Here is a 21,548-nt window from a genome sequence, read left to right on the forward strand (position 1 = left end):
TGCGTATGAATATTATGTCAACTTCACACTTTCTCACCAATTCTTCTTCTACACATATCCATCAGGGTGTACTAACATACACAAAACTGCAGGCTAAGTGGCTTTTCCTAGAGCATTTCCAAGTCTAATTATCTCATTTCTCTCCTGTCCATGATCAACACACAAATCAAGCAAGAAAGAAAACCCCTTGTCATAGCACCACACACAATTTTACTATTCTCTGCCACTGAAGCGTTTCACTCACACTTCCAACTTTCTTCCTCATCACTTGTTCTAGCTTTTCCTAGCAATTTCAGTTCATGTCAAATCAAATTTGTCTGGACACAGGGAACAGCTAGGACTTCAGAAACCCATCTCATTTAATGATCCAGCCGAGCAGGTTCCACACAAGCCAACCATCCACAAAACTGGGTGTTTTCAGCTCCAGTGAAATCCACCTCAGGACAGCAGGGATGTCACTTAGCATGGCAAATGGAAGCAAGGGTAGCTATTACCATGGAGATGTTGAATCAGATATGGACTAAAGGTGCCTCACCCACACTCAGCGCCAGAGAGGCCTTCATTTGAAATACAACAGGACAGGGAAGCAGGCAGAGATTGCAGACAGTGTGCATGGAGGTGCAGAGGCAGAGCTCAGACCACTGCTGCTGCCTGGCAGGAGTCCCTCAAGCTGTCGGTCACACAGGGAAAGCCCTGCTCTAGCAACACAGCTTGTCTGGCTTGGGGAGGATTTAAGAGTCTCCAGACTGAGAAGCATTGGGCCAGCCCAGCTGTATCATGCTACGGGCCTTTCCTCGGAGGGGCACAGCAGCATCCCTGCTCCTGTAACACTCCCGGGAGAAGGTCAGAGATTGCTGCAGCACGGGAGCAAGTACTAAATTGCACTAGAGCACCAAAAAGGCAGGCAGACTGTGCCTAATCCTGCACGCTTACCTGTACACAATCAGACAGGCTCCTATAGGTGATATATATATATAGCTTCACCCCAAAGATGCCTGACAGCCACTAGACACCGACCAAGATGGACCAAAGACAACGGCAATGCAGCAAGCAGTGCTGCAACAGCAGCACAGCAGCAGGTGAGGGAAGCACAGGTGCCTCCACATCGAGCACGGTCTCTCCCGCTCGGCAGCGATGCCGGAGCAGCTCAGGGCTGAGCAACTACACAACCTCTGCTTTCTACCAGGGGCATCTGCACTTTGCTCAGCTCAAGGGCACAGTGGCAATTGTCCAGAGTCCACAGCTCCTTTTAACTGAGGTGACCCTGAGAAGATAGCTCTCTTTGCTGTCAATACTGTGACTGTAGAGCTCTGATCAGGTCAGCAGGACCAGGCTGGACATCGGCTGCAGGCACTGTGGGCTGCCCCCACCCCGGTTAAGTGGGGCAGCTCCTTTAGAACAAGTGCTGGTTTGTGATGGACCTGAGAATTCTGCAAACCATACATTCAAATACTGTAAAGCCTTGGCCACACATCCAGATACCTGCTGGCTGCTCAGGACCGCAAAACATCGCAGTGCTGGAGGCAGATGCAGCTTTGTACATCACACACTAGCAAAATTTAACTAATTCGGTTTAGAAATAGAGATAAGCTGCAAGCACCTGCAAAATATCAGAATATGTTACGGGAAAAGCTCCTGCACCTTGCCAGTTACGGTGGCACTTTGGCAAGGCAGGGACACATCCACATGCAGGATGGCATCAGGAACGGCAATGCCCCACAGGAGCTTCGCAGCCTCAGCAGGTGTGGGGTGAGGGAAACTACAAGCATCTCATGCTCTCCAGGCACAGGGATACCAACTAAGACATGAGACCTCAGCAGTACTCACAGAATAACCAAGGAGCGTCCTCACAGCAAGATACATTTATTATTCAGCAACCAACCTCAGGATATCAGTGTCTGCACAAAACAGCAAAAACAAGTGCTAATCTAGGCTTTACTACAGCATGGGTGCTGAAAAGAAGCAAGTCCTTGATTTCTCCCTGTCCTTCGTGGAAGAAACTACATCAAGGCCCTGACGCACACTAATTCTGGTTTTGTGGGGTTTTTTGGGGGTGGGGGAGAGGGTTTAGACAGGGATTGTTTTAACCTCTGCCATTTCATGGTTCAACTCGCAGTCTACTTAAGATCATGTAGGTCCATGGAATCACATTGCCAAAGCCACCACTGAACAGTTTCACTCAGTTCTCATGTCTACACTTAGAAGTGAAAAGTTAAATTGGAGAGGATTCAGAAAGCACTGTGAGAATAAGAAGGCTGGGAAACTCGACCCAACTAAAACGTAAAGCCTAAGGAAGCCCAATCTCTTCATTTTGTCAATGAAATGCTCGTTAAATTAATTTAAGCACGGCCCTAGTACATCCACAGGAATAAAAGACTGTGACAAGAAATGGCTCATTAGGAAAAAACCTAAATGAACTGCAAAGGTAATGCCACCATTCCACCCCCTGAAGCTCTCACAATGAAATCAATTTTGTTTTTCTTGGGGGGGGGGGGGGGGGGGGGGAAGTCACAGTTGAGCCAGTATGCATTAACTTAACACTAATGACTAAGCAATGATCTCCAGGCTGCATCCCACCACAGAATTCAGATGAGATCATATTGGTATCTTTTAATTTGAAGCTTATAAGACTAACAAAAACATCCCCGTGAAGCACTGTAAGGCATTCGCACCGCAACAAACTACGCTCACGGGCACCTCATCGGTGCTGAGCTCTTCCTCAGAGCCACTCCTTGGTACAGGCAGGGACTTCTGTAGGGCCAATCTCCCCCGGGGCCTGCCAGCCCTGATACAGCATCAGCAATATATAGTTTTGTGCTTAGCTTTTATAGCTGTTTTATAAATTTCTGAAGTCGGGACCCAAACCAGACATTCCCACCCTCCTCAGTGGTAGATGTGTGAAGGAGCACAGGGTCAAAATGACAACTGGAGACCGATGATGCTGTGACAGGGGAAGTCCAGCCAGCCAGCCACTGCAGCTCAGGAACTTCCCATACCTGCTTCGCTAGTTTTAATGCTCCCCGTTGGTCCCACCGCCCCCGATGCTACCGGGCGGTGGAACATCCTGTAGCAGAGTGCCACAGTTTAATAGCATGTTGTGTGAAAAAAAGCACTTCCGCCTGTTTATTTTAGACCTGCTGCATTGTAATTTCCTGTAAGAAACAGTAAACTGATGTTGCCTCCTCGCTTTCTCTGACCTGCCTATGACTTCATGCACCTGCATCGTATCTCCTGTCAGCAAGCTTCTCCCCTAAGGTGAGGAAAGGAAGGCTTCGTTTGCCCAGAAACCTGCTTGTCCGCACTGCTCCTGCCCCTACTTTTTCAGTGCTCCCCTTTTGAGATGGGCTAACCAGAACTGCCGGCAACAGCAAGGGCACAAACTGCCAACCGTTTATGCAGCAGCATAATGATGTTTTCTGTTTTGTACTCTGCTCCTTTTAAGTAATTCCAAAATATCCTTTTTAGGCTACGGCAGGGCGTTGAAGCGGTGTTTTAAAAGAAACAATTGCTGAGACACCAACAGCTCTTTCCTGAATAGTAAAAGCTGATGTAGAGTCAATCACTGCAGTGTTTGTCACCTTCATTACACCCATTGCCATCGTATCTTGTTTACCACACCAGCACTCAGCCACTCAGTATTATCTGGTCTCTGCAACTTCCCACAGTCCGGTTTAGCTATCCTAAATAACTTAGGATTAAATTCTCCTTCTCCACATCACCATATTAAAAAAAAAAAAAGCAGCAGAGATGGCTGTGAAACTCCACAATAACCTTACTCCACCATGAGCACCAATCATTCGTCCCTACCTTTTTTTGCCACCCTTTAATCAATTATTAATCCCCGAAAAGGCCTTCCAAGGCTGCTGCTCCTCGGCTTTTCACGGAAGACCTTGTCAGAAGTTTGCAAAACCAAATGCAGCACCCCGGGAATTACACGCACGGAGCGGGAGCCGATCCGGACTCCCAGAGTACCTGAGAAACAAAGGTCAGATCCTTCCCCCCCCCTTCCCCGCTCCCTTCAGGAAAACAAGCCGACACTTTCCATATCCATCACCTCACACCTACCGGCTTTTCCTACCGTGTCAGCGATATTCCCCAGCCCCAGGCTCCGCTGCCATCTCTGCTACGGGGGAACCGGGTCGCTCCGGTGGGTGGGGGTGCGTGGGGGGCTGCGGCACCCTCCCGTTCCCGGAGGAGCAGCCCCCCACCCCGGCCTTGGCCCCCCCCTACCAACCGCCTCACCTTCCCCCCAGCCCAGCCCCCGGTGCTGCCCGTCCCAGCCCGGCTCACCCCGCTGCGGCACGGCCCCCTAAACGGGGTCCTCGCCCCGGGAGACTCCTGCTACCGCCAGCCCCACCCGCCGCCGGCAACCGGGAACGGAGGGAACCACCACTGCCTTCACCAACCCACCCACCACGGGCCCCGCGGCCCAGCCTCACGCCAAGCACCGGAACGTCCCTGCCGCCCTCACCGAGACCCAGGCCCGCCGGAGACGCCCAGCCCGGGAGGCCTCGTAACCGCCCCGGGCCCGTCGCGACCCCGCCGTTCCCGTGGCAACGGGCTCCCCCGGCCCAATACCAGGGCGACGCGTGCCTTACCGGCACCGGCACGGCCCCCCGCCGCCGCTCGCCCCCACCCGGCCCGTCGCGGTCCCCCCGTCCCACCCGGTGCGGCCTTACCCGAAGCGCCGAGGGAAAATGGAGGCCTCCGCGGCGGCGGCGGCGAGCGAGGGGGGGCGGAGCAGACGAGCGGCGACCTCCGGGCGGGCGGAGCGGCGCTACTTCCGCTTCCGCCGGCGGCGGGATGGGGACGGAGGTGGCGGGCCGGCGGGTACCGCCGGTTCTGGTGCCGGTGCTGGTGCTGGCGTTGGGCGCGGCGGTGCGCGGCGGTCCCGGGCCCGTTACCTGCGGCTCCGTGGTGAAGCTGCTCAACGTGCGGCACAATGTCCGTCTGCACTCGCACGACGTTCGCTACGGCTCCGGTAACGGAACATGTCGTGTCCCGTCCGTTCCCCCCCCCCCCCCCTTTCTCCGCCCCCGCCGGCACCGCGTCTGCCGGACCGGGCCGGACCTGAACGCGTTTGGGTTTTTTCCCCCCTCCGCAGGCAGCGGGCAGCAGTCGGTGACCGGGGTGTCGGCGGCGGATGACGGGAACAGCTACTGGCGGGTCCGGGGCCGTACGGCGGCCGTCTGCGAGCGGGGCACGCCGGTGCGCTGCGGGCAGGCCATCCGCCTCACCCACCTGGGCACCGGCCGCAACCTCCACAGCCACCGCTTCGCCTCCCCGCTCTCCGGAAACCAGGTACCCGCCGGGACCCCCGGGACAACGGCTGGACTGGGATCCCTCCCACCCCGTCTTGTCCCCCGGGCCCAGCCCCTTTTCCCGGGCCGTACCGGGTCCCCCGAGTCCCCACCGGTCCCAGCCGGGTCCGCCTTGTCCCTACCAGCCCTGCCTTGTTCCCTGGTCCCGACTGGGACCCCCATGTCCCTACCAGTCCCACCTTGTTCCCCAGTTCAGACTGGGTTCCTCTTGTCCCCCATGTCCCTACCAGCCCTGCCTTGTTCCCTGGTCCCAACTGGATCCCTACCAGTCCCACCCTGCTTCCCCATCCCTACCGGCTCCCCCTTGCCCCCCTCAGCACCCAAGTCCCAACCAGACGCCCCAAGTCCCAGCAGAGCCCCAGTCCCAACCAGGTGCCTCCTCGCCCCCCAGCCCCTTCCCCTGTCCCCCCATCCTTTGCCCTCTGGGCCCAGCTGAGCACCCCTGAGTAGTGTCCCCCCCTTTCCTCCCAGCCCCAAAACGAGCTCTTTTTCACCCGCAGGAGGTGAGCGCGTTCGGGGAGGCCGGTGAGGGCGACTACCTGGATGACTGGACAGTGGTGTGCAGTGGGACCTACTGGGCGCGGGACGGCGAGGTGCGCTTCCAACACGCCTCCACTGACGTCTTCCTCTCGGTGACGGGGGAGCAGTACGGGCGACCCATCCATGGGCAGAAGGAGGTGCACGGCATGGCTGCCTCCAGCCAGAATAACTACTGGAAGGTGATGGAGGGCATCTTCATGCAGCCCAGCGAGGTCTTCAAAGCAGAGCGGTACCACGCTGAGTTGTGATGGACAGACAGACAGACTGCCGCTGAGCCTCTGGGCGCTGCCCTGCGGTGTTTGGGGCTGCTCGACCTGGGGCCGGCCCCTGTCCCCACCCGGGTCTGACACATGCCAGGACGCAGAACCCCAAATCCAACACGAAACAGATCCCAGTGTCCTGAATTCGATGTGGAGCAGATCCCGGTGCCCCAAATCTGAGACAAAGCGGATCCCAATGTCCAGACCTGACCCAAAACAGAGCCCAACAGTTGAGATCCAACATGAAGCAGGTCCTCACGTCCTAAATCCAACCCAAAGCAGATCTTCCTGTCCAGACCTGACCCAAAGCAGATCCCAACATCCGAGATCCAGCACAAAGCAGGTCCCCGTGTCCCAAATCCAGCACAAAGCCGAGCCCAATGTCCAGACCTGACCCAAAACCGAACCTGACATCCAAAGCTGAGCCCAACATCCAGATCTAACCCGGAGCAGATTCCTGAACTCCCCAACCCTTTTCGGAGGACTACCCTCCTCTGTCGTCCCCCTCCCGGTCCCCTCCGGCCGAGGACCCCCCCAAAGGGCTGCTGTCCCCCCCCCTGGAACCTGTGCTCCGGTCCCCGTCTTCCCCCCCCCTCTGCTGTACCCCAAACCGCTCCCCGTCGGGAACCTAAGGCCATAAAAGAGCTAAATCCTCCCCTGTCGTGTGGCTGGTTTGTGCGGGGGGTCGAGGGAACGAACGGGACTGGGGGAAGGGCGGACCCGGTACATCCCCATCCCGGTGCTAACCCCGGAGGGGCGCTGCCGCTCCCGCTCACTCCGGGAAAACATCGCTCGGCCCTCGCCGCGCCGCCGGCCCCGCCCCCGCCCCGCCCCTCCCAGCGGCCACTCCGGGTGCGCGGGCGGTCGGCCCCACTGGCGGCGGCGGCGGCGGCGGTGGGAAATCTACCGGGACCGGGGGTCGCCATGCCGCCGCCGCTGCCCGCCGTGCTGCTCGGCCTCGTCGTCGTTGCGCTGCTCGCCGGGCTGCTGGCGCGGTCAGGGCCTGGGGAGGGGGCGGGTTTGGGGGCGTGGGGGGGGCCCACGGAGCTGGTAGTGGGGTGACAAGGGGTATAGGGGGGCCCGCAGGGGTTTGGGGGGGGTGACAAGGATGGGGAGGGGGGCTCATGGGGCTGGAAGTGGGGTGGCAGGAGGTTTTGGGGGCCTGTAGGTGTTTTGGGGGGGGGTGACAGGGCTGGTTGGGGTGGTGGAAGGGGCCCACGGGGCTGTGTGGGGGCTACCAGGGGTGGGAAGGGACCCACGGGCCTGAGGGTGAGGTGTTGGGGGTCTGGGGGGAGGGGGGCAGGTGTTAGGGGGGGACAAAGAGGGCTTGGGGGGGGTGTCAGGAGTTTGGGGTGACTCATAGGGCTGGGGAAGAGGTGTCGGGGGGGGGGTGGGAGCTTGCAGGGGTTTGGGGGGGTCCTAGGGCTGGAGGGGTGGTGTGCCGGGCATGGGGGGGTGCTGGGAGGGGTTGGGAGGGCTCATAGGGCTGGGTGGGAGGGTGTCAGGGGCTTGGGGGCTTACAGGAGTCCAGGGGAGCCCACAGGGGTGGCACGGGGTGTCGGGGGAGTGTGGGAGTGAAAGGGGGTCCTTTAAGGCTGGGGGGGGTGGTGACCCCGCAGGGTCCCTGCTCCAGCTTGGGGCACCTGTGATGGCAGGGCCGGGCCCTGGAAGCTCCCATCCAGCTGTGGGTGCTGGAGCTGATGCTGCTGCTCAAAGGGGAAAGAGAGTTCCCAGTGGGGAGGCTGACCCTGGCCTTCCTCCTGTCCCCACAGGTGGCTGGCATGTCGCCTGGCTGTCACCTGGTGCAGGCAGAAGCTTCATGCGGAGCTGAAGATTGGGTCCTTCGGCTTCTTCTGGGCCCAGAACATCAGCCTGAAGTTCCAGCAGGAGCAGCAGACTGTGGTGGGTACCGGGCAAGGGGCAGTCATCAGCAGATGAGGCCAAGCGGGATAGCTGCAGTTACTTCCAGGCTGGCAGCAAATCCCTGCAGCCAAGATGCTGTTGCACAGCTCCATAGCTGGTGCCAGGCCCTTCCTCCCACAGCCAAACTTGGGGTTTTTGGCTGCTCCCTGCATGATGCCCGTCATTGGGAGCGGAGCGGGAATGTAGGGATGAGCATCACGAGGCAGAGCCAGGTTGTTTCTTCTCTGACCTACCTGTGCGTCCTTGCAGGAGATCGACAACGTCTGGATCTCCAGTAAACTGAGCCGGGAGCTGCCGTACGTACCGCTGCCCTGGCTCCTTCCCTGCTCTCTTGGGGGGGTCTGGCTTATCCCTGGCCCCACTGACTGCGGTTCTGCTGCCTTTACATCTTTCTGCAGTCCCTCTTTCCCCATGGTCTGCTCTGTGTGGGAGTGAATCGCTCTTCTTTGAGGTGGCAGTGTCTTGTGGATGTCCTTGTGCTGATCCTGCACATTCCCAGGGCGGGGGGGCATCCCTGGCGATGGGGTTGGGTATGCCATGTGTGAGCTCTTGTAAGAGTTGCCCATGCTGTTCTTCTGCAGGCGCTACTTCGAGCTGTGTTTTGGCGAGGTGCGAATCCGCACAGATCTCCAGAAGGGCCGTGGGTTCCAGCCGTCCGTCCTGGAGGCTCCCAGAGAAGTTGATGGAGATGAAAGCAGAGCAGACCTGACTCTTAAACCCTCCCTGCTGAGGCTCCTTAGCCAGGTGAGACACTGGCTCGGTGAGAGGCTGTTGTGGGCTGTGCTGCTCTCGGACGTCCCTCACAGCAGCACCTTCCCCCCAGCTCTTTTCCATCCACATGGACTCCATCAACGTCATGGTTCTGCATGTGGCCACCTCAGAGTCTCTCTGGCACATCCAGGCCAGCAAGACACGTCTCCTCCTGAACGGTGATGGGAAGAGGTAACGCTGTGTTCGCGCCCCACTCTGCTTCCCTAGCCTGGCCCTGGGTCTCGGGGGCAGGGAGGCTCTTCCAACCCCAATCTGGTGTCTTGCCTCTCTCTGTCCTGCTCAGCAGCATCCCATGTCACCTGCGATGTGACGCATTAACCTCCTCTGAGGCCAGCCTGGTCCCTTTTCCCTTCATGGGAAGCTCAAGTTGTGTGTCCTCCAAATTATGAGTTGCTGCACTGTGCACAGTTAGGGTGTGCTCTGCTTTTGGAAGGACCTGGAGCAGGGACTTGGAGTCCCTGTGTCCCACAGAAAAGAGAAAGGCAGGGGCTTGGTTCACAGGCAGCAGGACCCGCATCCTCCATCTGTTCTCTGCTCTCCCCAGCCTGACCTGTGAGGTGAGCCTGACAAAGGTGAACAGCAAAGTCCTCCGCAGCAGCCAGCTGGTGAGTGCTGGGAAAGGGAGAAATTCAACATTTCGAGCCTGGACACTGGCTCTCTGGGACACCCTGAGGACCTGTTCCAGTGTGTCCCTGAGGCTGGGCAATGCTGCAATGCTCTGGGCTCTGTGCTGTGCCCAGTGCTTCACCTGCAGCGTCCATCAGCAGGGAGTTGGGTGACTCTTTGTGCGCTCCTTGCCCGTGTCCCTGTGCAGGATGACGCCTGCCTGGCGGAGCTGGCCCTGGCACTCTCCCTCTCACTGGAGATCAGCAGCAAGCGGCGGCTGGTGGGCGTCAGGCTGCGCGTCCGGACCCTGCAGGCAGAGCTACACGAAGGGCTGTTCTGCAGCCCTCTGCTGCACCGCATCACTGCCAGGGCCCAGCGCAGCAGCGTGGGGGAACAGCCCAGCGCAGGTCAGGGACGGAGACAGGGACAAGCTCTGGGCAGGGCAGGGGCTGGCAGCCCCCACGCTTACCCTGGAGCCAGAGTGATTTTGCTGTGCCGTCGCTCCCTCCCGCTGCAGGGTGTGGGGGTTTGGGCAAGAGCCTTCCCGTGATTCTGTGTGTCCCTCTCCAGGCCCGGGGGAGCCCCTAAAGTCCCTGTCTCTGCTGAGCAGGGACACGCTGCAGCTCATCCCCAGGAGGGTGGAGGTGAAGCTGGAGAGCACCAGCATGGTGCTGTCTATGAACAGCCAGAAGAGGTAAGGAGGCAGGTGGAGGGGGAGGCCGTCCTAGCCCCAATTAGCGCTGGGGATACAGACCTATGGACAACTGCGCCATTCCCTGCTCGTCCCCTGCTCTGCCAGACCGCAGAGAGCGAGTCCTAGAGCCCACCCCTAGTGGGAAGGACTGAGCTTGGCCTGGGGCTGGGCTCTTGGGGAAGGAGGAAGGCACATTAGCTGGGTCTCCAGTAGGACAGCCTGATGGGTTCCTCTGCTGATGAGAGCCCGGGGCTGGGCTGTAGCTGGGCACTGGCTGCTGTCGTCTTCTGTGCCAGCATGCTGGTCAGCTGGGAATGAGAGACGGGTAGATGGAGGACGTGACGGTGCAGTTCCCTTCTGGCAGTGACTCCCTGCTTCTTACAGGCACCTCACCTGGAGCCTGAAGCTACTGCAGTTTCTATATCAGCGTGAAGAGGAGCAGATCCCGCTGCGCAACTTCACGCCAACCTCAGACCTGGACCAAATGAGTGTAGACCTCCAGCTGGAGGGCAAGTAGCCAGGAGGGCGCCTGCAGGACAGGACTGCTGTCACTGCCCTCTGCCACCCCTCACTTCTGCTCCTTTCTCTCCCCAGATGGCCTTCTCCTGTCCCAGAGCCGCCAGCGCATCGTGTGCCTCAACTCCCTGAAGACCAGCGTGCAGGTGAGTGGGTGCTGGGTATGCTTCTGTCCCCCGGGGGTAGCTGGTTCGGCTCCTGGCATGAGTTTTTTGCCACCTGGCCCTCTCCCTTCTCTAGGTCACAGCCATTGACCTCTCAGCTGCCGTGCTGCTCAACACCTGCATCATCCACTACCGTCACCAAGAGTTTTCACACTGGCTGGGCCTGTTGGCACAGGAATACAGGTGCCAGGCAGTGCCTGTCCCCAGCGAAGGGCGTAAGGGAAGGTAAACTCAGCCTCAGGGCAGTTGCTGGTATCACAGCTTGTTTCCTCTTGCCTGCTAGGCTCTGGCAGGGTGCCCAGGCACACAGCAACTTCTTTGCCCTGTGCACGGCCTGTGGGATGGGGAGGCTGGTACGAAGGGTGGCAGGCAGTCGGGGGGCCCCTGTGGAGAGGGTGTCCCTCTGGGCCTGCTCCCTGTCAGGCTCTGGGGCACGCAGTGCCCCGGGTAACAGCCTATTCCTGCTTGCCCCATGCAGGAGCTACCCCCAAATCATAGCGCCCATTATCCTGTGTGCCTCGTTGTCCAATGTCAATGTGTCAGTGCAGCTGGGGGACACGCCACCCTTCGCCTTGGGCTTCAACTCCATCTCTGCAGGTACGGGCTGGCAGCTGGCACCACGGTGGCTGCTGGGCTCTTGGGGGCTGGTGGCTCTGCCGGAGAGGCACCAGGATGAAAATGGGGAGGGCCATGCTATCTCTGTGCTTGCCCATGTCTGTGTCTGGCCAGGGGCTGTGGACTCCTGCCTGGTTGTGTCTGGGTTGCCCCTGTTCGGGGGCAGCTGAGCAGGCAGCAGTGAGCCCTGCCCGCACTCACCCCCTCCTCTCTGCCTGCAGACTACCAGCACCTGCGGCCGCAGAGCGTGCACCAGCGAGCGGTGCTGGCTGTGGACCACCTCTGCTGGCGCGTGGGCAATGACTCGCACATCCAGCGTGCCCCGCATCCCCCCAACATGCATGTGTGGGGAGAAGCCCTCATCCTCGACTCCTTCAACCTGCAGGTGAGGGGCGAGCTGAGGGGGCGAGGGTTGGCTCTCGGAAGGGGGGATTGCCTGTTTGCAACTCCATGTAGGTGGCATGGGGACACACGGTGGCACGGGGACATCCTGCAGCCTGAGAGTGATCATCCTGTTTGTCCTGCAGGGCAGCTACAACCAGCCCCTGGGCATGTCCAGTGCCCAGTCGGACACGCTTTTCCTGGACTGCACTATCCGGGGGTTGCAAGTGGAGTCGTCGGACACCTGCACGGAGTGCCTGGCTAGGGTCCTGCCCCTGTTCTGCCCAAGGCCCAGTGGAACTGGGCTTGCCAAGCAGCCACCCTCTGCCTCAGCTGAGCCCTGGGGGCTGCTCTGGAAGGTGGATCTGAAGGTGGAGGACGTGAACCTTTTCACACTCTCAGCTCTGGTGGGTAAGTAGCATCCAGACTGATCCCAGATGGCTGTCCTGGAAGAGCCCCGCGGTCAGAGGAACGTGGCATGTCGTGGTGTGCCTCCTCCTCCATGCCTCCAGCACTGACGTGCCATCTCTCTAGGTGCCCTGGAACTGCGGCTGGACACGTTGACCATCCTGGGGAGTGCCGAGAGCTGCACGGTCAGCGTCCAAGGCATGGTGCTGGCCTTGGTGAAGAGCATCACGGAGAAGATGCAGCCATGCTGTAAAGCACCTGCCATCCCCAATCCGGTGGCCAACCTCTCCATGCTCTCTGTCACCTACCACAGCAGCATCCGCTCCCTGGAGGTTGGTTTGGGTGTCATGTCTTTGCTTTGTCTTGTACTGGTGGGACTGGGATGGATGGGGCAGGGCAAGGATTGGCTGGCACCGAAAGGTGCTGGAGAGGAGAATGGAGCTGGGCTGTGCTGGACCCAGTGGTGACTTGGTGCCTGCTCGCTCTCTCCGGTGTAGGTGCAGTGTGGCGAGGGGCTGGCGGTGCTGTGGAGCCCACCCGACCACATGCACTTGTACCATCACACCCTGGCCACCCTGCAGTGCCATGAAGCCTTGCGGAGCGCCCTCGGCCACAGGACACCTCATTCCCCGCTCCCAGAGAGCCCAGCATCCCACCCAGTCACCCCTACTGAGACACCAGGGCCCCTCCAGCCAGATGGGACCTCCCCCAAAAGACTCCTGTCCCTGTCACTGGAGCTGAGCTCTGCCAAGCTCACAGCCTTTGTCTCTGAGGCCAACTACATCAGCCTGGCTGCCGAACGGACCTCCGTAAGCTGGCACGGCGGTGCCCTGCACGGCTACTGCCCCGAGCTGGCCGCTGGCTTTGACGGACACAGCATCTTCAGCTTCAAGGAGGTGGAGGTGAAGCTGCTGCCAGAGCTGGAGGAGGTCATCTTGCACCGCTGCGCCTTCCCCACCTTGCGTACTCTCCGCAACCGTGGCTGGGCCTTCTCCTTTGCCAGCGTGACCATCGAGTTCCCCTACCAGTACGACTTCTCCCGCACGCTGGACGCTGCTGTGGGCGTGCAGAAGTGGCTGAAAGGCCTGCATCGGCACGGCCGCCCTGCCAGCACGGCGCTGCCCCCCGACCTCCTGCTCAAAGTGACGCACTTCTCCTGGGTCTTCCTGGATGACGTCTTTGAGGTCAAGTTACGAGACAACTACGAGCTGATGAAGGACGAAAGCAAGGAGAGTGCCAAGCGGTTGCAGCTGCTGGACACTAAGGTGGCTGCGCTGCGCAAGCAGCACGGCGAGTTGCTGCCTGCCCGTAAGATCGAGGAGCTCTACGCCTCGCTGGAGAAGAAGAACATCGAGATCTACATCCAGCGCTCACGGCGCCTCTATGCCAACACGCCCATGCGGAGGGCCCTCCTCACCTGGACCCTGGCCCACTTGGAGCTGGTGGCCATGGCTGATGAGTCCTTCCATGGCACGGAGCGTGTGTTGGAACAGATGAGGGATGTGGACGGTGTCAGCCCGTTCCCCCCTGAGGGTCTGGAGATGGTCACCCAGTGGTGCCGCATGATGAAGGGCAGAGTTGGCAGCTTCTTCGGTGAGTTGCTTTGCATGAGGGTGACCTTGGAGGACAGCATGGTGGCTGCGTGGCCTGGGGTCCCAGGACAGGCACCTGCTGGCACCACGTGATGTGTAACTAAACAGGGGGAGGTTCAAGGGAGTGGGAAGGGAGCCGAGATGGGACAGGACAGCGGCTCCTGCCGTGGCCCAGAGTAGAGGACTGGGGCGGCGTCCCTTTACTGCCCCATCTCTCAGCCCATCCTCTGCCCTGCAGTGCGGATCCGTGACTACCCTCGCTACCTCTTTGAGATCCGGAACTGGCAGCTCTCCGGCCGGCTGATCGGAGCCGAGCAGTGTGGCCAGGCCTGCTCGCGGCGCCGCCAGGTCCTGAAGCTGGGACTGCCCTGGGGAGATGCGACAGTGGAGAGGAACATGCCACCCTTGAAGTTCTACCACGACTTCCACTGTAAGAGCTGGAGGGACAGGGGGCCTCTGTGCCGCGGTGGGGACGGGGCTGCGTGGGACGTGCAAAGGGCTGAGCCAACTTCTATGTCCCCAGCTGAGATCTCCCAGTACACCATCGTCTGGGGGCCCTGCTGGGACCCAGCCTGGACCCTGATCGGCCAGTGCGTGGATCTCCTCACCAAGCCCTCAGAGGACCCCAGTGCCCCATTGCCCTGGTGGGACAAGAGCCGCCTTCTCTTCCACGGGGACTGGCACATGGACATTGAACAGGCCAACCTGCACCAGCTGGCCACCGAGGTGGGTACTGCTGGGGTAGGGAGCAGAGCGTGGCCTGGGCTAGGCTCACACCTGCCTCTCCCCATGCTTGTCCTTGCAGGACCCCTACAACACCACGGAGAACATGCACTGGGAATGGAGCCACCTCTCCTTCCACTGGAAGCCTGGGCAGTTCGTCTTCAAGGGCAACCTGGACATCAACGTCCGGACAGCCTCCAAGTGAGCGTGGGCCCAGGAGTGCAGGGCCTGCCACCAGTGCTGGGGGGTAACTGGGTTCTCTTTCCCCGTTCAGGTACGACGACTGCTGCTTCCTGCACCTGCCTGATCTCTGCATGACGCTGGACCTGCAGTGGCTGTGCCATGGGAACCCCCATGACCACCACGGCGTGGTGCTGCGCTCCCCCGAGTTCCTGCCCGAGGTGCCGGTGGGGCAGCAGTACGACTCCTACCGTGCCTTCCGCTCCGAGAACCTCAACCTCTCCATCCGGATGGACCTGACACGGCCCAGTGAGGGTGGGTGACGGTGCCCCGGGGAACCCTTGGGGCCAAGGGGGATGGGGCGAGGCATGCTGGTTTTAGCGATCCTTATCAGTCCTGGGTTGGGTGCTGCTGTGTCCCTGCCCCGCAGTGCTGGCTGACGGCGGGTGTATTCTCAGAGCACTCCCAGCCCCGGATCCTGCTCTACAGCAGCACCCTCCGCTGGATGCAGAACTTTTGGGCCACGTGGACCAGCGTGACGCGCCCCATCTGTCGCGGGAAGCTCTTCAACAACATGAAACCCAGTAAGAAGAAGCTGGGGCAGCATTACAAGCAGTTGTCTTATACTGCGCTCTTCCCCCGGCTGCAGGCAAGTCTTGGGGGTGGGGGTCCGGTGTTACCTCCCTGCTCTGCCTGCGCTGGGCTCTCAGCCCCTGCTCTCTGCTCCCTTGTAGGTGCATTACTGGGCCTCCTTTGCCCAACAGCGGGGGATCCAGGTGGAGTGCTGCCAGGGGCACATCTTCACTCGCGGCACCCAGCGGCTTATCCCGCAAGGTGAGTGGGGGCCCTGCTGGCCACACTCCCAGGCAGGGCAGAGCCCCGGCTGACCCCTCTCCCTGTCCCCCAGCCGGCACAGTGATGCGACGCCTCATTTCGGAGTGGAGCATCACACAGATGGTGAGCGACCTGAGCCAGGTCACCGTGCACCTCATGGCCTCCACTTGTGACGAGAATGCCGACCACCGGCTCGACACCCTGGTGAAGAAAACCCATCTGCTGAGCCTGTCCTCCCTCACCTACCAGCGACACAGCAACCGCACGGCTGAGGAGGTACCGCTGCAAAGACATAGGGCATGCAGCCTGTGCTGGCCTGACGGCATCCCTCTGGGACAAGGGGACCTTGGTCTTTGGGTGCAATGGGGGAGGGATTTGGCTGGAGAGGAGACAGACCTGCAAGGCCTCTGAACTCCCCAGCGCCTGGCCAAAGGGATGCCTTGTTCCAGCCACAGCATCCCTGGTATGGGTCCGTGCTGAGGGCTCTGGGGTGGTCCCCTGGGCTCTGGTCCCCACGCTCTGCCTGCAGGGACCAGCAGGGCTCCCAGCCCCAGTGTGTGAGGCCCATGGGCAGGGGCTGGGAGTGGCTTTGCCATGCTGAGGCTCTGACCCTCTGTGCCCAGGAGCTGCCCCTGCGGGATGGGGACGACGGTTTCCACACGCACCAGCTGCACTTGGTGGACCTGCGGGCGTCCTGGACCACCACCAACCGGGACATCGCCTTCGGCCTCTATGACGGCTACAAGAAAGCGGCTGTGCTCAAGCGCAACCTCTCCACCGAGGCCCTGAAGGGGCTGAAGATCGACACGCAGCTGCAAGCCAAGAAGCTGAAGCGGGGCCCGCTCTCTGCTCACTCTGTCCCTGCCAGAGTGACCGCTCCCATCACCAGCGGCCGTCCTGAGAGAGCCTCCTCAGGGGGTGAGCACGGCAAGGAGGGGAGCAAGGGGAAACCCACAGCCAGCAATGTGCATGCTAGCCCAAAACCATGCCTGCCTTCACCCTGTCACCCCCAGCCAGCCCCCCGTAGCCTTGCACTGACCCTTTCTCCTCCCCCAGGGGCCTACATGCTGCAGAAGCTCATTGAGGAGACAGACAAGTTCGTGGTCTTCACGGAGGAGGAGTCGGGGGCTAGCGAGCAGCTGTGCGGCATTGCCGCCTGCCAAACCGATGACATCTACAACCGCAACTGCCTCATCGAACTGGTCAACTGCCAGGTACCTGTCCTTGGCCAGCCTGCCTGTCCCCACGCTCTCCTCTCCCCATGGCCTTGCTGTTAGAGAGTCTGTCCCTGCCCCAGAAGGGCTCGTCTGACCCCCAGGGTCTCTCCCCCCGCAGATGGTGCTGCGCGGTGCAGAGACAGAGGGCTGCGTGATCGTGTCCGCTGCAAAGGCCCAGCTGCTGCAGTGCCAGCACCACCCCGCCTGGTACGGGGACACGCTGAAGCAGAAGACGTCCTGGACCTGCTTGCTGGATGGCATGCAGTACTTTGCCACGACGGAGAGCAGCCCCACCGAGAGGGAGCATGGGCAGCTCTGGCTGGAGGTGAGCGGCTGGGGGGCTGCGATGCGTGAGCTGGGGGGGGGGGGGGGGCAAGCAGCGCTGTCAGTACCCCGGCCAAGGCAGGGAGAGCAGGGACAGCCAGTGGTGCCTTCTTGCCTCCACAGGTGAAAAATATTGAGGAGCATCGGCAGCGGAGCCTGGATTCGGTGCAGGAGCTGATGGAGAGCGGGCAGGCGGTGGGGGGCATGGTCAGCACCACCACAGGTACTGCCCGCAGAGCTGGCTGCTGTGCCTACCCCAATCCCACTTGCGTGTGACCCCAAGGCTGTGAACCTGAGAGTAGCATGGCCTGTCGCCAGATGGCTCCAGGAGCTGGCTGATGCTCTGAGCCCTGTGCCGTAAGGTCCCCAATGTGCCGGGCCATGGCCCTCTGACTGTGGTCCCCTCCCTGTCCCCAGACTGGAACCAGCCCTCAGAAGCCCAGCAGACCCAGCAGGTGCAGAGGATCATCTCTCGCTGCAGCTGCCGAATGTACTATATCAGCTACAGCCATGACATTGACCCCGAGTTGGCCACGCAGATAAAGCCCCCCGAGACTCCCGCCAACCAGGAGAAGGAGGATCTGCTGAAGAAGCAGGAGGGTGGGTGCATCCAGGCAGTGTGTCTCAGGGGGGTAGAGCCTCTGGGTTGACCCACGGGTGACAGCTAAGCTCAAGGATGGTCTGTCTTGGCCCTGCTGAGATCAGAGGGGTGCATACAGCAGGGGTCCCCAGCCACGTGGCAGTGCACCAGATGGTGCTGGACGTGCTGTGCCTGCTGGAGCCAGCGTAACCACCTTGGCTCGTTCCCCATCCCCCTCCATCTCCGGCTGGCCCCCACACGCTTCCCATTTCTAGCCATGTTGAGGCCCAATTTGCCCTTTGTCCCTGCAGGAGCTGTGGATACGTTCACGCTGATCCACCACGACCTGGAGATCTCCACCAACCCTGCGCAGTATGCCATGATCCTTGACATAGTCAACAACTTGCTGCTGCACGTGGAGCCCAAGCGCAAGGTACTCACAAGGCTTCGGGTCACCGTGTCGCTCGCTATGCCCAGGGCAATCCTAACCTTGCCCTATCCCCACATCCAGGAGCACAGTGAGAAGAAACAGCGGGTGCGCTTCCAGCTGGAAATCTCCAGCAATCCTGAGGAGCAGCGCAGCAGTATCCTACACCTGCAAGAGGCCGTGAGGCAGCACGTCGCCCAGATCCGGCAGCTGGAGAAGCAGATGTACTCCAATGTGAAGGTGAGCCCTCTTCCAGGGAGAGCCTGGCTCCCTGGGGTCCCTGCTCTGGGGCAGAGGGTGCTGAGGATTGTCTGTCCTTCAGTCCCTGCAGGATGACAGCAAAAACGAGAGCCTGCTCGACCTCAACCACAGGCTGCAGCAGCAGCTGAGCCAGGAGAAAGCTGACCTGCAGCTAGAGAGTGAGGAGCTGAACATACTGATCAGGTAGGCACCATCTCTGGCTTCCCCAGCGTTGTGTCCCCCTTACTCCAGGGCTTCCACATCCCGGCGCTCCCCTCTCTGCTGCAGGTGCTTCAAGGACTTCCAGCTGCAGCGAGCCAACAAGATGGAGCTGCGAAAGCAGCCGGAGGACGTGAGCGTGGCACGGCGGACTGAGTTCTACTTCGCCCAGGCACGTTGGCGCTTGACTGAGGAGGACGGGCAGCTGGGCATAGCCGAGCTGGAGCTCCAGCGCTTCCTCTACAGCAAGGTACCGAGCCAGCCGGTGGCACCCACAGCCCCCGAGCCAGGGCCCGGGACCTGCGGTGCTGATGGGTCTGTGTGCGCAGGTCAACAAGTCTGATGACACGGCTGAGCATCTGCTGGAACTGGGTTGGGTCACGATGAACAACCTCCTGCCCAACGCTGTGTACAAGGCAAGCGGCCGCCTCCGGGAGCAGCCCTGCACCCTGGGGACCCATGGGTGGCCTGTCCAGGGTGGCCTATCCTCACCCCAGCCACCCATCCTCTTCCCTGCAGGTGGTGCTGCGTCCCCAGAGCTCCTGCCAGTCCGGACGGCAGCTGGCACTGAGGATTTTCAGCAAGGTCCGGCCACCCGTGGGAGGCATCTCCATCAAGGAGCACTTTGAGGTGCCGGTGCCAGGCTGGGAGGTGGCAGGGTCCCTGTGGGGCACAGGCAGCGTGTGCCTGGCTTTGACGTGCCTCTCTCCCCACAGGTGAACGTGGTGCCCCTCACGATCCAGCTCACCCACCAGTTCTTCCACAGGATGATGGGTTTCTTCTTCCCCGGCCGCAATGTGGAGGAGGAGGAGGTGGGGGATGAGGAAGATAAGTCCAAGCTGGTGACGACAGGTGAGACGCTCATGGTCACCCGGCTCCCTGGCACCCGAGCCATGTCCTTGAGCGGCTCTGGCTGCATGTCCAGGATATGTTTGTGGGCAGCTGCTAGTGGACCACACATCGAGGAACAGGGACTTGTGGTCTACCTTGTGGGCAGGGAGCCAGGGGGGAGAGCAGCAAAGCTGGGAGGAGTCTGGGTCATGGCTAACCCCCAGCCAGATGCCAGCCACCACCTCCCACTCTGTTTGTCCCAGGGATCCCCGTGGTGAAGCCGCGGCAGCTGATCGTGGCTGATGACTCGCTGGGCCCAGGGAAGGGGGTCGCCCAGGGACTGAACCGGACATCGGGAGTCAGAAGATCATTCCGAAAAGCGCCCGAGGTACCTGATGCTGCCTTGAGGGGGGAATCGGGAAGAGTCCTGCCGTGCAGCCAGTCTGTTTTCCCTCGGCCGCAGGGCTGGGCAGCCATGTCCTACCCCGCTTGCCTGCCCGTTTTCTCCTGCTCCCTCCCACCGTGAGGATTTGCATCCTTTACAACCAAGCACCTGCACACTTGATGTGATCCCTGCAGCGTCTCATTTTCCTAACACCATGCCAGAGCAGCTCTCGCCTCTCCCCGGTGAAGCAATGCCATGGCCTAGTGCCCAGCTGTCTCTTCCCCGCTGGTTCCTGGCTGTGTCCCCTCTCCTTCCCTTCTGCTCATGGCTCCTGATCTGTCCCCAGCATCCCGTGGATGACATCGACAAGATGAAGGAGCGCGCGGCCATGAACAATTCCTTCATCTACATCAAGATCCCGCAGGTGCCACTCTGCGTCAGCTACAAGGTGCGGGGCTGATGGAACAGGGTGTGCTGGGGAGGGGGCACAGCCCCTCCAGCTGGGGGTGGTCTGGGGCATCGTCCCACCCTGCCTAACACCCCTGTCACCCAGGGTGAGAAGAACAGCGTGGACTGGGGCGACCTGAACCTGGTGCTGCCGTGCCTGGAATACCACAACAACACGTGGACGTGGCTGGACTTCGCCATGGCGGTGAAGAGGGACAGCCGCAAAGCCTTGGTGGCACAGGTATGTGGGATCCCATCCTGCGGTGCCTCCTTCCCTCTCACAGGGAGGCTGCCGGAGCCGTTCTGCCCAGGACACGGGTGGAAACCCCACGGTGGGCGGCACGTTCTCCAGAGCGGGAAGCAGCCGCGCTGGCTCAGCAGCTCAGGCTCTCACCCGTGCCGAGGAGCCCGGGTGCGGCCCTGGGGTGCTGAACCCCCTAAATCCTGGGGCAGGTGATCAAAGAGAAGCTACGCCTGAAGCCAGCGGCGGGCGCGGAAACGCGGGGGAAGCTGGAGAACAAATCAGACGGGACCATCCAGCAGCAGGAAGAGGACGAGAAGGCGCGTCTGCTCATCGGGCTGAGCGTGGGCGAGAAGAACCCCAGCAAGAAGTCGATCTTCGGCAGGCGCAAATGACGGCAGCACCCGGCAGGCCGGGAAGGGACTGGGGGTGTCCCGCGCTCCCCCCCTCTGGAGGGGCACCCCTATAGCAGGGGGGGCCCACGCTGCTGGGACCGGCGATGCCCAAGGCGGGGGTTAGCCACGCGCAGGCCCTCGGCAGCCCCGTCGCTGCGGGGCAGGGGCGCAGCAGCACGGGGATGTGGGGCGCAGCGTGCTCCGGGGCCGCTTCGTGGGGCGCAGACCCCCGTGCCAAGGGTTCCCGCGAGCTTCCCCCCTCCCTGCTGTGCGGGTGCTGGGCCCAGCCCCTGGGCCTGGTGAAGCAGCAGGATCGCTCCAGGCTGGGAGAAAGGGGAACTGGAGAGAGTTTAAATAAAAGAGTTTTTAATTTGGAAGACTCTTGGGCCAGCGGCTCATTACTCGCCTTCCCCGTTCATGCCGCAGTGCCAGGCTCAGCACCGTCACCGCTCTCCCAGCTCGGCAGCCCCCACCTACTATAGCTTCACCCCCTGCCCTTCCTGGGGGGTTGCTCAGGGCACCCACTTTTGGGGACTCGGAGGTCCCTTGCAGCACCTGCATCGCCCCGGACTCGTCCCTCTCCCATCTCCTCTGTGAGCCCCGTCGGTGCCCGCGGCTCAGTGGGGGCTGCAGGTACCCCACCGGCTGCCGCGGGGCAAAAAGTGGGGTGCAAGGGGAGAATGAGTGGTTTTAGGGGGAACCCCGAAGTGTGCA

General features: G+C 61.0%; 3 protein-coding genes across 4 annotated transcripts in view; 2 read left to right on the top strand and 1 right to left on the bottom strand.

Moving 5' to 3' along the window:
- The window catches only part of SUPT6H (SPT6 homolog, histone chaperone and transcription elongation factor), a 30,605-nt gene extending 25,835 nt beyond the window's left edge, over positions 1-4,770 (bottom strand). The window contains exon 1 of one of the 2 annotated variants that reach the window (XM_049802290.1): positions 4,680-4,770. The gene's annotated coding sequence lies outside the window, so the exon portion shown is untranslated. Of the gene's footprint in view, positions 1-3,807; positions 3,891-4,679 lie in introns of those variants that run through there. The other variant, XM_049802291.1, reaches the window with a different exon arrangement.
- A 2-nt stretch (positions 4,771-4,772) lies between these two features.
- SDF2 (stromal cell derived factor 2) lies at positions 4,773-6,762 on the top strand. Its single transcript, XM_049802292.1, has 3 exons — positions 4,773-4,981; positions 5,105-5,301; positions 5,822-6,762. Exons 1-3 carry the CDS (start codon positions 4,804-4,806, stop codon positions 6,107-6,109), a joined length of 663 nt encoding a protein of 220 aa, XP_049658249.1. The 5' UTR covers positions 4,773-4,803; the 3' UTR covers positions 6,110-6,762.
- A 204-nt stretch (positions 6,763-6,966) lies between these two features.
- BLTP2 (bridge-like lipid transfer protein family member 2) lies at positions 6,967-21,211 on the top strand. The gene is made up of 39 exons (XM_049802814.1): positions 6,967-7,116; positions 7,894-8,023; positions 8,294-8,340; positions 8,626-8,788; positions 8,868-8,986; positions 9,360-9,420; positions 9,630-9,828; positions 9,992-10,115; positions 10,500-10,624; positions 10,710-10,777; positions 10,872-11,020; positions 11,274-11,392; positions 11,632-11,795; positions 11,938-12,202; positions 12,326-12,531; positions 12,697-13,792; positions 14,030-14,221; positions 14,315-14,517; positions 14,597-14,715; positions 14,789-15,009; positions 15,153-15,343; positions 15,429-15,528; positions 15,602-15,804; positions 16,152-16,446; positions 16,585-16,742; positions 16,864-17,070; positions 17,193-17,292; positions 17,487-17,669; positions 17,961-18,082; positions 18,161-18,316; positions 18,399-18,520; positions 18,605-18,785; positions 18,865-18,951; positions 19,055-19,165; positions 19,252-19,387; positions 19,630-19,754; positions 20,098-20,199; positions 20,305-20,439; positions 20,652-21,211. The coding sequence occupies exons 1-39, from the start codon at positions 7,046-7,048 to the stop codon at positions 20,832-20,834; spliced, it is 6,738 nt and encodes a 2,245-aa protein (XP_049658771.1). The 5' UTR covers positions 6,967-7,045; the 3' UTR covers positions 20,835-21,211.
- The last annotated feature ends 337 nt before the right edge of the window (positions 21,212-21,548 follow it).

The sequence above is a fragment of the Accipiter gentilis genome, chromosome 6 (assembly GCF_929443795.1).
Source record: "Accipiter gentilis chromosome 6, bAccGen1.1, whole genome shotgun sequence".
Lineage (NCBI taxonomy): Eukaryota > Metazoa > Chordata > Aves > Accipitriformes > Accipitridae > Astur > Astur gentilis.